At 46.2% G+C, this 15,630-nt stretch overlaps 1 protein-coding gene across 1 annotated transcript in view; it reads left to right on the top strand.

Annotated features, from left to right (window-relative positions):
• The window catches only part of BRI3BP (BRI3 binding protein), a 14,764-nt gene extending 9,497 nt beyond the window's left edge, over positions 1-5,267 (top strand). The window contains exon 3 of the mRNA XM_006909971.3: positions 419-5,267. Coding sequence (XP_006910033.2) covers positions 419-840 — 422 coding nt within the window. The 3' untranslated portion in view covers positions 841-5,267. The remainder of the gene's footprint in view (positions 1-418) is intronic.
• The last annotated feature ends 10,363 nt before the right edge of the window (positions 5,268-15,630 follow it).

The following is a 15,630-nucleotide window of genomic DNA, read 5'->3' as shown; positions in this document are numbered from 1 at the left end:
GCTACTTTTAGGAAAAACCCCTTGAAGTGACCACAGAACACTTCTGCTTCCCTCTCCTTGACCAGAGCTTAGTTATGTGGCCAGAAGGGAGACTTGGGAGATGCCTTTAATGCAGGCAGCCGCGTGCCCAGCCAGAAACTGGGCACTTGTGACTGTGGAAGACAGGAAGGAGGGAGATTGGAGGAGAGTCTGCAGGCTCTGCCCCACCGTGACAGGTGTTTTAAACCCGGGAGACGGCAGGCAGTCGGAAAGGCTCGCTCTGTCTTCTCACAGGGTTTTTAGTATGAAGGTCGTGGAGGCAGCTTAGTGCCTCAGGCTGTGGGAGACACCCAGCAAGTGAGCTGTGCCGCCCCGTCCCAGCGTGTGGAGGAAGCCCCGACGCCCTGTAACCAGCCGCTGTCCCTCTTCTGTTCTGCAGTCTCGAACCTGTCCCACTATTTCAGCCCAGCCTCGGTGGCCAACAGCCCGGTGCGCGCCCTCCTGCTCGTCGGCATCGTCCTCCTGGCCTACTGGTTCTTGTCTCTGACCTTGGGCTTCACCTTCAGCGTCCTGCATGTGGTGTTCGGCCGCTTCTTCTGGGTCTTTCGGGTCATCCTGTTCTCCATGTCCTGCGTGTACATCCTGCACAAGTACGAGGGCGAGCCGGAGAACGCCATCCTGCCCCTGTGCTTCGTGGTGGCCGTCTACTTCATGACTGGCCCCATGGGCTTCTACTGGCGTGGCGGCCCCAGCGGCCCCAGCGTGGAGGAGAAGCTGGAACACCTGGAGAACCAGGTCAGACTGCTTAACATACGCCTCAACCGAGTGCTAGAAAGTCTCGACCGTGCCAACAGCAAGTGACAATCAGCCAGCCGGCCGGGTCCCCTCACACCAGCGCCCTCTCTCAGAAAACAGAAAAAGAGAAAGAAAAAGAGAATGCTGAGCCCGAAACAATCTTAATAAACGTCCCTGAGCAAGAGAGTGGCGCTCTGTGAGGGTATTTCCGGCCAAGGTAAACTCTTGGGACACATTCCGAGAGAAATGACAAGATCATTCATGTAGAACTGCCTACGGAGTGTCATTAGTGGGAGAAATATTTTTTAAACAAAGGATATAACCATATTAACTGTACAGTCAGAGAAGTTTATCTGCATAGAGCATAAAGTTAATTTTTTCAAGCATTTAAATACATCTTTTGTAAGGTTTTTTAATAAAGGCAGATCCGAATCAAGTGTATTAGAACTATACATGGAGGGGAGGAATACGCTAGTTTGACATTTTAGAAAAGTGAAGCGTTTGTTTTCACAGTGGAGGGATTGGTGGGTGAGGTCTGTGTGCGTTATTTTCCTGTTCCAAAGCGGTGAGCTTCGTTTTATGTTATTCTTGGTCGATGTCGACCAAGCCGATGAATGTTGTCGCTTCTGAATGTAGACGGTTGGGCTTGAGGCTGGAACTAGATGCCTCTTGGACCCTGGCGATCCTAGCCAGGCTGGCATCAATTATATTTCTAAGAAGTCATTCTTTGTGGAAAACCTGAGATTTCTCTCCCTCTCCCCTTCTGTACGTGGATGAATTTTAACCTCAACATTTTGTAAAGGAAAAACTCAAGGATTGGGCAAAGAAACGTCCTTGGGGTTTGCTGTCAGGAGCCACCTGGGTAGGCTTCCGAGCTCACTCAGAAATCTCTTCGATGTCCTGATTTTGCCGTTTGCCAGCTGGGCCTGTAGAGAGAGATCCACGCTCAAGGGTTTTTTGATTATTCGTTGCATTTTGGTTTTGGTTGACTCAGGACCTTAGAAGGAGAATAAACCAAAGCAGCTAAGAACATTTTCAAGTCTTATCGCTGCTTGTAAAGAGTCTCAGGAACAATAAGTGGTGTCAACTAGCTCTGGAGAAGACCTGGATTGTTTCTCCTGACGTTTTTACAATACACGCGTTGGGTGCTTTCTGTCTAAAGTCTGTGGTGTCCTCGTTTTAGGGAGTCTCTACGGGCAGAGGTACACGCTGGGCAGACAGCTGTGGGGGTCCCGGCCAGGGGAGCTTTGCAAGGCTTAGAGCTGAGTAGAAACACCCCCTTTCCAGGGCCCCAAGGGTGTTGGCAAGCAACAGAAAAATGGCAAGTAAAGGAAGGTCCCGCCGAGGCAGATTGCAGTTTTGAAAACTGCTAGGGGTCGAGATGTTCTCCGTAGTCCTTCGCTGCCCGCCTCTGCGCCCCGGCAGCCCCCACCCAGAGCCCCTGGACGCACATGTGCAGAGACCCCTCCCCGTCCCATCAGGTAAAACCAAGACCTTGTGGTCTAGGTATCAGATTGGAGATAACTCAGCTGTCTGCTAACGCCTGTGCGAGGTTTCTGTGAAGTTTTATTTTTGGTTGCAAGTACCTGGAAAACAGAAGCAGATGTTTTGGAAGACATTTATGAAACTTCTCTTTTTAAGGTGCACATCACGGGACCCAAACACTCCTGCATTTGGTTCATTTCCTGGAATCATATCGACCTGTTCCCCGAGGTTTGCTTAGGCAAATCTTTATCTGTGAGCATTTGAAACCTGTGGTTTCTGGATTGACATCGGTCCAGTTTTGTCATTTAGATACTTATGGATGAATCCATTTTCACCTGGGGAGGTCATCCTTGCCCTCCTTCGTTTGCGTGTGCATTTGGCTTTTGTGTGTTGGCACGCTTAGGTACTAAAACATTGCTTTGCTTATGTAGACCGTGGGAAATTGGCATATTCTGCACAAAGCCTTTAAGTCTTGAGCTCTCACTGTATAACAGCGACTCCAATCCCCGCCCCCGCCCCCGCCCTCACACATGAGACCTGAAGGGCCCTAGGCCGGAAAGCCATTTTATCTGCCATTAAATCAGGGAAGGCCCCTGAGTCTGGGCCCTAGCTAGGTGAGACCACAAGCATCAACTGAAAATCGCTGTCAAGCCCTCGCACCGTTTTTACCAAATCGGCTAAGTGTAGGCTCTGAAGCCCAGTTTACAGTTTGATACACTCAAGGGAGAGATACTTTTATTTTTAATAAAAGAACCTGTACTTAATCTGGAGTCTCACTTCGGGGTAGAACCTTGTTTGAAATTCTGATAGATGTCCTAGATGTTAGGTCTCGATAACTCTTCCTTTTTAACGCAGAACTTTGACTTTTCTTTGGGCATCATCTTAACCCCAAATAGTTTGGGACTTTTTTCTTTCTCCATTCCACGGAAGTTTGTAGGGTATTTGGCTCCCTCCTGCTACAGCCCACTCCCATTTCTTTCTTTTTTCTCTCTTTTGTATGTGGAAAAATGTATTTTTGTACCATATCTCATGCCTTGAAGAGAACCCTTTTTTATATCTTCAGGGCTGTAGAATATATTCGCGCAGCACTAAATCAAATGTGATTTAAAAACCATCCCGGTGAGACCTACTGTGGATCCGTTATAATGACTCGGTTTTTAAAGTATCTTCATCAGTGTTAATCCTGCAGTATTTCAGTATCACAGTAAACACCAAGGACAGAAAAGAGGAAGGACCGGTGACCTCTAAATTGCTGGATTCGCGTGGACGTTTTGGGCTCAGTGTTGATAACGAGCTCTTCCTTGACGGGCTGGCGAAGATGCTTTTGTGGTGCGCAATTTATGGAATGTATTTTTATTCCATAAATATATTTTCCGAAACCCATCAGCTTTACTTGCCGTCGGGTGTTTTTGGTGTGTTGGTTGGTTGGTTGGTTGGTTTTGCTTCACGTTGTGGTGAGACCCCCGTATCACTTCTGGGAACACAGTACAACAAGAGCGGCAGAAATTCTTGCAAGCTGGCCTCGTGAGTTACGCCGGAGTTCGTTTATGAAGGTGAGCACCGAGTGGTGACCCGTCGGGGTTAATGCCAGGGAAAGGGTTTTTAATACCCCGAGATGAGAGGCACAGGGCGCCACACGGACGCGGAGAGAGGGGGGCCGGGACCATGCCTTGCCGACTGTGGTGGTGGGAAGTGGCTGGGTGGGGACATCTCTAATTGGCTGTGAACGTACAGGTGGGGGCCGGTGGTCAGGACTTTCGCACGGCCACGAGGGCTGGCTTCTGGGGAAGATGGGAACCACGTTGGTTGTTAGTCTGTCTCTGATTCAGCAGCCTTACGGAGAGACTAGGAATGACATGTCAGATAGCCAATCAGACTCTGAAACAGTAGTTCATATGCTTTGTCCCAGGTAGGAATCGTAAACTGCTTCCTTTCCCTGCTTCCCGTTACTTCTTAAGATGCTTTTGATGAATGACATCTGCCTGCTTGGTTTGCCGCCTTTTCCCTGCTTGGTGTCGAGTCTGCTGACTTAACCAAAAAGCCTGCGCTTGCCATCAGCTAGCTCGAGTTAAAGGGGATTCCTAAGACCTTACGGTGTCAACCCCCCAACTTCATTTTTTAAATAATACGTCACCATTCTGCAAAGTCTTTGTTTATGGCCATTCGAGTGTTGGACTTCTGCTCCTCAGCTTGTGAATAATAGAATTATATATATTTTGCAGGATCTAACACAGTACCCTTAAAACTAATATTAGACAGCCATCAATATGATGTACAGTATCTGGCATAAGCCGAATTCTATGCTTTGCTCTTCTGCGATTCCTCGATGTGTAGCACATGGATGGATCAGGACCAGTTTGTCCCTTGTGGTGGCAAAAAACAAACAAACTGATTGTCACTTGCGTCGTCTACTGAAAGCCTGTGGCAGCTGGTGGAGTTATTGACCATACGTCCTAATGTCTTCTTGCAGATTTAAAGGTTTTACCGTAGCGTCAGTCTAACATCTGCATGTGTGTTAAATCTCTGAATACCGTGTAATTAAACCGATTTCTCGTGATGGTGATGGTGATTAGCGCTCACTTCAAACCCAGCAGAGCAGTTCCCTCTTCTTAACTGGAAATCATATTCGTGAAGTAAGGCGCCCATTGCCAACAGTGCATTTATGATTCAATTCCTATTTTGTGTACCTGGTTATGAATTTGATATAGCGTTTAATTTGACACTGAATCTAAATCCCTTTGATTTGAATATAGTGGGGTGTGTGCGCGTGTGTGTGTGTGTGTGGTGTGTGCACACTTTAGTCTCATGAGTCTCGGGAAACTGATTCTACAAATATATATAGACGTAAATGTATAAGGCTTATTTTTTTTTGCAAAGTGATACATACATTCCTGTTATTTATTAAATAATGGCTTTGGTGTTATGTAGAGATATTTGTAGACTGATTTCAGAACAGAATTAAAATATTGTGGAAATTGCAGCTATTAATAAATGTTTATTGTAATTTTGTTGTACGGACTTCCTAAATATATTTCATCGCTTCCAGCCAAGTGTTTGTGGAGTTTTCCCAGTTTTGACATGATCGATTCTGTTACCTAGTCTGAGAAGGTCATACAATCTTGAATTTAAAATTTGAATTGTCGGATAAAAAACAGGATGCCTGCCTAAATTTGAGTGTCACATAAACAACAAACACATTTTAGTATATGTATATCCCATGTGTCATCTGAGACAGTAATACGAAAAAGTATTCGTTGCTTATCTGAAGTTCAGATTTAACCAGGCATCCCGTATTTTCATTTCCTAATTTGGGAAACCCTACCAGGGTTTTGCAACTGATGTACACCCCTCCACTCCACCCTGAACCGAGATGCTTTCGAGATGCTTTTGTGGGTGCTAAAAAGTGTTTTCCTAGCAGACATTCAGGAATAAATATAGTAAGAGAACAGTCGAATTAAATCCACTTATGACCCAAAAGCATTGCTCTTGGGTTTGTTGATCTCGCAAAGCAAGTCTCGCAGGGATCCCCCAGGGCACAGTGTGAGGCCCCACTATCTGGAGGCCACCTGGCTGGGAGAGCGTGCAGATCAGACGCAGCAACCCCACATCAGGGGAGGGAATGCAGCAACTAGTAGCCATAGCAACAGTGCTGGGTGAGCAAGTAGGAACCAGAATGAGCTATGCAAACTGTCGTCCAAGAGCGAATTAAATAACATGTGGTTAAAATAATCGTTTTGCAAGAACACATTTAAAAAAGACAGATCTGAATGAAAAGCAGGCTGGGGAGGCGGGTGGGAGCGGGTCATGGTGACCCAGAGGAATTAGATGGAGCAGGAGCCTGTCCTCGCCAGGGGCTGCTGTGCCAGGCAGGAGTGTGATTAGACCGAGCCAACAAGGGGATGACAGCTCCCCCCGACAGCGTCGGCCAGACGTCCTGCCCAACCCTTCCTTCTGCTGAAAGCCACCAGCTGCCTCTGGTCATGGCCACCGTTGCAGCCGGCATGTGCTTTACTTAATGCCCAGGTCAGCTAGGTGTCACACCCGTCCCCTCTGCGTCTGGTTTCAGTCCAGGTTTCCTACGGCCTGTTTGCTGGTTTTGTTAAAACAGCCTCACGGAGGTATAACTGACGTGCAGTGAACTGCCCACGTTTCGAGTGTACGGTTTGATAACTTTCGATGTGTGTCTCTACCCGTGAAAACATGGCTGCAATCAAGATAAGGGAGCGTGACGACCGTCGCCTCCCAAAGTCCCTCATGTCTCTTCCTGGTCCCTCCCTGCTCTTACGCCGCCAAGCAACCCCTGATGTGTGCAAACTGATTGGGATCAAACACAAGGGGCTGTCTTTTCCCCCCTGCATAATTATTTTGAAACCCATCTAGGTTGTGTGTGTCTGTGGTTCTCACCTTTTTATTGCCGGGTAGTAGTCTACGGTATGAACATACCTCCGTTTGGTTATCCACTCACCTGTTGATGGGTTGGGGACGTTTCCAGTTTGGGGCAAATAAAGCAGCTGGGAACACCCATGCACAGGTGTTCGGACGAACATATTCTTCATTTCTCTTGGGTGAATAAATACTTAGGGGTGGAATGGCTGGACCATCTGCTAAGTATGTGTTTGATTCTTCAAGAAACCATTTCCCAAAGGGTTGGTACCGTTTGACATCCCCACCAGTGAGGTGTGAGAATTCCAGTCCCTGCACCCCATCGCCAACCCTGGGCACGGTCAGTTTTGTTCCCCCAAGCAGACCGTTCACTTACTCAGAGGTAACGTCTTAACTGAAAGCTGGCCATCTTTAATTAAACCAAGAAATGCTATTTCTGACGAGTATAAACAGTTTTGATAAAGTTTGTCTAAATCTTCTTAATGACGTGTGTTAGCCGGGACCTGTTCTTTACGATAGCAAAATAACGACTCAAAAATGATGACATGGGTATAGCCACATACCTGTTCTACAGCTGGAAGAACCAACGATGTGATTGGAGGGTTTTCAGACCCTCTCCACCCTCCGGGGAGGGGAGAAGGGGCTGAGATAGTCAGCAATGGCCAGTGGTTTAATCACCCGTGCCTACATAATAGAATCTCCATAAAAATCCTCAACAGCAGGGTGCTGAGAGCTTCTGGGTTGGTGAACACATCCACGTGCCAGGAGGGTGGCGTACCGCAACTCCATGGGGACAGAAGCTCCTGCACTTGGGACTGTTCTGGACCTCACCCCGTGTGCCTCTTCCTCTGGCTGTGCATCTGTGTCCTTCGTCACGTCCTTTCTAATAAACTATAAATACACGTAAATGGTTCCCTGAGTTCTGAGCCATTCTAGCAAATTACAGGTCATGGAATCTCTGAAAAGTAGCCAAGTCAGGCAGAAATGTGGGTGATCTGGGGACCCCACTACTTGTGGGATTGGCATCTGAGGTGGGAGCCGTCTTGTGGGGCTGAGTGTTTGACCTGTGGGATCTGTGCTAATTCTGGAAGGTGAGAGAAAACCCCACACATCCGCTGTCCAAGTGTTGTGAGTAGAGAAACAGTTCTTTTTTAGATGAGTTTTCAGGACCAGTGTTCCACAGGTTGACATAAAGGTAATGGGAAAGGGATATGGTGACTTTATGCCTCCCATAAACGACAACAGCAATTCTCATAAACTAAATCTTCCGCGTGTCAGCTCAGCTCTGTCTGCCCTGGCTGGTTGAAATTACACAATCTGCTAAGAAGAGATCATCTCTGTAACACGAATGAGAAAAACTGTGTTCAGGGAAGTTTTGAAACACTCAAGGTTGAGTGCTTCGTCCTGGGGAACCTGGGTTGGAGCCCAGTCTTGCAGGCCATCTCCCTAGAGGCAGAAATCACTACACCCTTTAGGATCTCCCTCCGGGAGAAGCTGTGGCTTTTAACAGTTTGTGTGTGTGGATATTAATTGGTGGTCCTGATGAAACGATGACTATAAATCATGACCATCAAAAAACTCAAATAACCACCATCTTTTCTGTGCCCAGGAGTGGCAGCTGAGAGTGATGATAAATAATATTTGCGTTTTACAGCTTATCTTTTTTTTTTTTTCATTTAAGCCTTGCAACGAATTCCTGTTTTGTATGGGGCTCAGAGAGGTTAAGCGACGTGTACAAAATAGCACAGCTTGAGAGAGCGCGGGGAGCCAGGACTGAAATCCAGCAGCTCTGATGCCACATCCAGTTTCCCACTGCCAGCTGAGGCAGAGAGAGTGCCCTCTACCATCAAAATTTATATAGAATAGCCCTTTCTCTGAAAATTTTTAAATGCATGCGTGCATTTGGTCCTCACGCCAGTAATCCAATCTCCAGCTATGCTGGGAAGTAGGTGTTAATGTATTTTGCGGTTTATTGGGTATTCAGGAGAACCTCAGATTGCTCTTTTCTGGACATTTTCTGGCTTTCAGGGGTCTCGGGTTGCCCTGTTTAAAGAGGCTGTTTGATTGGGATTTCGGATCTTGTTGCGAGTAGGGCGAGACCGTTCTTGCCTGGGAATCAGACAAAATAAGGGCACCAAGAGTACCCTCATCGACTTCGAGGGCACGAGACTGCACAATTTGCCTCCCTTGGTTTTTAGATCCTTCCCTTGTATTGCTTAGAACACCCTTTGTAAACTGTGTAAAATCATCCGAATGCTCATCCTACAAGCATATATAATTTTTTTTTTTCATGGAGGAAACAACTTGGAAGAGGCTTAAAAATGCTCGTTCACCCGCTTGCAGAGGCCTGTGGTTCTCAGTGTGTGTCTGGCCTCTAGTTACATAAAATACGATTCATAATCAGCTGTTTGCATTTTTCGCTCTCATTCTATCGTGAACGTAAAACGGAGTTTTCCAGAGGCTACAAGCCATGCGAAACCACGACAGAGGGAACACCGAAGCAGAGATGAGGATCCAGCTGCCTTCGATGAAATTACAGTCAGAGATGTGGGCGAAAATAAAACAATGCCACTCTTCTAGTTTTTTTGTTTTGCAAAGTATAGTTATTTTCATAAAAATATGTTGTGCATGGTAACGCGTATCGATTGGCTTATTGTTCTTTCAAAATAAGTATATTATATAGTTATAGGTTTCTCAGTTGTTATTTCTCATTTGGTAGTTCTTTCTAATTTTATTGTTAATTCTAATCGGTAGGCATAACCCACGAAAACAAAAGCTCGTTGGGGTCCTCAGTAAGTTAAAGAGTGTAAAAGGTCCTTGCCTTAGTCTATTCCGGCTGCTACAACAAAAATGCTATAGATCAGGTGGCATAAACAAACATTTATTTCTCACAATTCTGGAGGCTAGAAGTCCAAGATCAAGGTGCCAGAGATTTGGTGTCCGGTGAGAGGCTGCTTCTTGGTTCAGCTACTTTCTATTCTGTAATCCGAGTTATTTGTCACTTCTCACTAACTTGAGTTACCTCAAGTTACTACCTAAAGTTACAAATCTGTTCACTTTCTTCCCTCTGCACTTCGTGGAGTTCCCTCAGATTCCCCAAGCGCTTTGGGTCCTCACAGACTGGGAGCCCAATAAGCATATCTGAATATGTAAATGAAAGAAAAATCATGTCCCAGCCGCAAATCCCCCCGTTTGTCCCACAGCAATCAAGCTGTAGGCTGTGACTCAGTGACGCCAAGGGTGACTATTTCGGGACCGGAAGAGATCAGCAGATGGGGCAAGACTAACTTTCCCATCACCGGTCAGGTTGTCAAGGTGACATCCACGGCCCTCTCGGTCTGACGGCAAACCGACACCGCTGCCCAGTTCCTATTGGGCACGCCTTTTTCTGGATCCTCTTTTGGATTGGCTGAGAGGAGCGGCCGATGCACCAGAGAGACTTGCGATTGGTTGGCGCTCAAGCCAGTCTTCCGCGGGGCAGTAGCCAACGATGTTGGACCAGCTCCGCCAGCCAATCAACGCGCGAGCTGAGAGTGGTGCGAGCGCTTGGCCGGGATCCTTCTGCAGCCCCTGGCGCGAGCTGCAGGCGGGAGCTGCATCCTGGATTGGACCTGGGGGAGTCCGATCGGCGGCCGTCACCACGTGGAGGAGCAATGAACGGAGCCTGCAGCTTTATCAGAGGGGCTGTCCGTACATCCTAGAGCCTCTCCAGCCAATTCAGACTCGCCCGTGACATCCTAAAGCATAATAAAAAAACATCACCCAAAGAATCATGAATACAAGTAAATACAATCAATAAAAGAACGCTAATAAAAATGAAAGAAAGGTTTAAATTGCCCTAAATGTCCAAAAGAAATATAACCAGAGGGCATCCGAGTCCGGGGCTCCTGCTGCCTGTGTCACTCAGCTAACAGACCCACCCAGGACCTGGGGTATTTAGAATAAGTGTCTAAGTGTCAGAGCACGTGTGACCTGAGAAGGCAGCAGGTTAACACCTTCGAAAACTTCCTTGCCCTCTCTGTCCGGCTGCGGGCATTTAAGGGAAAATCTGGGCATTATTCTAGGGGCTTCGTGACGGTTCCGGGGTGTCTGTTGTGCTTCTTGGAGGCGTCCCTCTGGCAACGTGGCCCTCGGATGGAGTTAGCAACCCAGGGACTGTGCTGGCTGGAAAATTACTATTTGGCTGTCGCCCATGGGAACATAGGCTATCACTCATGGGAACATAACATTCTAACAATAAGCTTTCTGCTTCTGTACCCCTGCTTGCACAACCGACCTGTGGGTTGACAGGTAGTGAATAAGAGAAAAATAGACCTTTGTGTTTAAGACAGAATGAGGAATGGGATTTAGGGCTTAAAAACCCCGTACCTCTACATTTTGGGACTGCTTAATTTGGGGTCTGCGTATCCCTGGCAGACCCAGCTGGGTGAATAAAGAGTATGTTTCCTATAACTTACTGATTTCTGGTGGTCCGTGTGTCTTTCCGGGGCTGGCGGCTACAACAGGACAAAGATGGGAGTAGTTTGGAAAGAACGCTGGACCAGAAGGATTGTGATTGGTAAGCATAAGGGCATCCACAGAAAGTATCGGGGCGACTTCCTATGGCAGGGGACGTTCCAAGCTCTGGGTTAAGCCACTGGGGACAATCTATTGTTAAGCTATAGGGCGAGGATAAGTGAGACAGGGGACACTGTGAGGCCTTTACTACCGAAGCCCCAACCGGGCCCTTCTTCAGAAATGCCCAATACCGACTTACAACATAGATTAGAGAGACAGACAAATTCCAAATTCTTGGTATCTTTAATCTTTCTATAAATATTTATAGAATTAAGAACACACAAAGAACTTAATTTCAGATGGCAATCAGTGTGCTACGGGGAAAAACAGGGTGGGAAGGATCTGGATGCTGCTTTGACTTGCACCGGCATGCAACAAAATGGGGTGGGGGAAGGTTTCTAAACCAGGAGCAGCCTTCTGGAGGCCTTCTACGTGCAGAGAAGAGAGTATAGTATGGAAAAAAGGAAGTGTGTGTGTGTGTGCGTGTGTGCGCGCGCGCGTGCGCGTGTGACAATGAGATTTCTTTGCATCTTATTACACCCTTCCTTCACCATACGTGCCTGCCGAACACACTAGAGACTTTGTGTTTTTCATGATCCGTTTCTCTGGAAGCCTGTCATCTCCAGAGAGAGCTTTATACATCCATAAGGGGAGAAAAAAGCAGAATGAAGCCAGAGGGTGGGGAGTCTCACCTTATCTGGTCACCTTTTCTTGCCCAGAGCAAGCCTTAGATGGTTTGTATGGCTGGTCTAAATCTCTTTGGGATTAAATGAGACTTCTGCTGATGGTAATACCTGTGTCATCTGTAGCACGAGGCTAACAAGGATTAGTACTGTCTAAAACCCTGTTTGTAGCAGATCCCTGAGTTGTAGGAGATGATGAGTGGCTGAAGGTCAAAGGGAAGACAGCAATAAAGTAGCCCATGCCCTCCATTTGCCATGAGCCTACAGTGGTAGATATCAGTGGGCTGTAGGGAACGATGCAGTCACATAACAAACATTTGTTGTGTGCCCGCCATGTGCCAACAAGAAGAAAGGGCTCCGCTTCCATCAAGCTTCCTTGTAATAGGAGGAGATGGAAGATAAAAGTGAACAAGTTAATAGGATGATTTAGTCTTGCACCGTGCAGGAAGCAAAATGAAATAGTGTGTAGAGTGCACGGGCAGGGAGTGGGAGGGATGTTTAACCAGTTGCCTGGCCGGGGAAGGTCAGTTAGAGGGTGTGACATTTGAACGGATGACCCATATCTGGCGTTAGGTGATCCTGGCAGAAGTGGTCCAATATATCGAAAACCAGTTTTCTGAAAGCCAATTTGTCAAATAATGAACTGGATTTGCAGAATTGGTCAGATTCACCAATTTACCAAAAAAAAAAAAAAAAGTTTATGGCTTAATCTTCTTGAATTAGATTCAAAGAATAATATAGTCTTCTGATTTTTTTCTTGAATATGAGAAAATGTGCTTTGTGAACATATTTTTATTCGAATGTCTATTTGAGAACATCCAGACAGAGGACATGGGGTGTTAATCTTGAGTGTTCTGATCGTAATATCTGTCCCTGGCTTGTGAGCTCTGGTGTGTGTGGGGAAGGGCACACTGTGCCTGTTTTGTTTACTGTTGTCACCCCTAACCCATTTGTATTGGTCAAAAACAATTCAATGAATGATTGAGTTGTGTGTCCAGACTGTGCCCATGGAAATCTCCCTTTCCAGGCTTCGGGACAGAGAAAGTTTGAAGTGGGAGGCCCTGAGCACGGATGGAACTTTGGAAGTATTTACGTAAACCAAGATCCTTCATTTACTTATTCTAGAGATCCCTTGGGTGCCGGGTGCTATGCTAGGTGCGAGATACAGCACTGAACAAAACGGACAAAGTCCCTATTCTCGTGGAGATGACATTCCAAGGGGGAGCCAGGTTGCAAACAGGTAAGCAGAGAAGAGTTTTAACGCTGCAAGGAATGATGTAGTCCTTTCCCCGTGTAAAACACTGGAACGTGGCAGACGAGATGACTGTGTCTTTTGACCCCCTCTTCCCTGTCCAGAGGTGACCACTGTTAGCAGTTGAATGAATATCTGTATTAGTTTCTCGGGGCTGCTGTAACAAATTACTACAGACCGGGTGGCTTAGAACAACAGACACATTTTCTCTCATAGCTCTAGAGGCCAGAAACTGAAATCATGGGGTAGGCAGGGCTAAAGTCCCTCTAAATCCTCTAAGGGAGATTCCTTCCTGCCTTGTCCAACTTCTGTCCGCATCCCTTGGCTTGTGACTGGATTACTCCGATCTCTGCCTCAGTGTCACATGGCCACCTCCATTATGTCTTTCCTCTGTGTCTCTTGTAAGGACACTTGTCGTTGGATTTAGGGCCTAAGTGGGTAAGCCAGGATGATTTAATCTCCAGATCCTTACCTGAACTACATCTGCAAAGGTGTAGTTCATTTCCAAATAAGGTCACGTTCGCAGGTTTCAGGTGCACTTATGTTTTGGGGGCCATCCCGCAACCCACTACGACATACTTCCTACGCGAATATTAATGTATAGCATGTATACATTAATAAATGTTAATGTATACATACTAATTATATATGTATCATGTATACATTAAATATATATGATAATGTATACTATATATCTTAACACAAATGATATCTTATATGTATTTGTCTACAGTGGCAGATGTTATCATTCTGCAATTTGCTCATCCTCCTCAACAATCTCTTTAAGAACTATGCTATTTATAGGTCAAGCTTATCATTTTTAACTGATGCATATAGTCCTGCAAGGTATGGACTAGGCTACACTTTATTCTCCTGTTGATGGACTTTTAGTTTTCACTGTGGGCTTAGGGAAGTAAAACAGTTATTAATATCGTCAGAGTTTGGAGGGTCTGCTTTTATTTATTTCTTAATTGTGAGACACATAAAGGATACAAAAAGACTGAATATAGTATGTGTGTCCGGTTTAAAGAATAATTAATATAAGTGCACACCATCTGCCTATCACCTAGTTTACTAGGGCATGACTAGCATCTTGCAAGCCCCTACCTAATTTCCTCCTCTTAAGTTCTCTTAGAAGAAATCAGTGCTCTGTAAGATGTTAAGAATTTCTTTATGTCTTTCTAACATGTAAGTATTTCTAAACAAGATATTTTGGGTTTCCTGCTTTTGACTTTTCTGTAAAAGGAAACATACAGTTGGTACACTTCTGTAGCCTGCTTTTTTTTGCTCAACATTCTTTTTTTGAGGTTCACTATGTTGGCTCCTCTGTAGGGCATCCCTTTTCATGGCTGTATAGTATTCCACCAGGTGACTACCCACCATTTACTTATCCCTATTCCACGTGTTCTCCTCTGCCTTCCCTTTGGGGCTGGAGAGGAGGTGGGAAGGTTGAACTTTAAGCTGACCTTCAGTAGTTGACATTTGTCCAATTGCCACAGTCTGTGGGGCAGATTGGGTGGATTGAGGCAACCATGTCTTGGAGGCCAGAAAAAGAAATCCTCAAACAACCCTTTGGCCTGATAAACTAGGGAATTTTCTGAGCCTCTGATTGGAATCACGCCCTCATCTCTCTTCTGTATGGGCCCGCGAGAACCTGTTGTGCTGGCAGCCACTGGAAGTGGCGATATCATAGTTTCTTGCCTGTTCTGGTCCCGGTTTCCCCGCAGTCCCTCTTTGTTATGTGTTTGGTTATGACTTTGGGACATTGGTTTTATGCTAGAACTTGTTCTCATCTGATCTGGCTCCAAGAACTGCTTATGTAATCCAGCAGCCTATCAGTTCTGCCTTCTTGTGCCTTTTTGCATAGACTGATATTTAAAGATGTATATCTATATAAGCTTATACGTATACATAGGTATATAGGTGTATAGGTAGCTATGATATATGCCCCTTCTCATCATCTCCACTTTTCCACCCTAGTCCAAGCCACCGTGATACCCCTGTGTACTTTTGCAGTATCCCCCTAAAAGGTCTCCCTGATTATACTCTGTCCACCTCAAACCCAATCCCATTCACTCTATTACCTTATGTCAGCTAAAATAATCCTTTTAAAATGTAAGTCACATCACTCTCCTACTCGAAACGTCCCAAATAGCTTCTAATCACGCTTGGAATAAAATCCAAAGCCCCTACCCCATGGCCTCCCAAGGCCCTATATGACCGCCACCATTTGACCGTGCCAAGTGTGCCTCAGAGCCTTTTCCCATGCCGTGCCGTGGAGCAGGTTCTTCCCAAAGATCAGCGCTGGGCTGGACGTCTCCCTTATGTAGGTGGTGAATCTTCAGTTCTCGTCCCTCCTGGCCTCGTGGGCCCAAGACACTGAAGCTGGGGTAGAGGCGTCCTGGCTCGGGAATCTGACCCTCCTAGTTACTGCTGTTGGCTTCGCATCTTCGCATCAGGTCAAGGCCGTCACACAGTGTGCCAAAGTGAAGAGAA

This window comes from Pteropus alecto, unplaced genomic scaffold (genome assembly GCF_000325575.1).
Source record: "Pteropus alecto unplaced genomic scaffold, ASM32557v1 scaffold213, whole genome shotgun sequence".
Taxonomy (NCBI): Eukaryota; Metazoa; Chordata; class Mammalia; order Chiroptera; family Pteropodidae; genus Pteropus; species Pteropus alecto.
The sequence above is the reverse complement of the archived record's forward strand: the minus strand, read 5'-3'. Positions and strand labels throughout refer to the sequence as shown.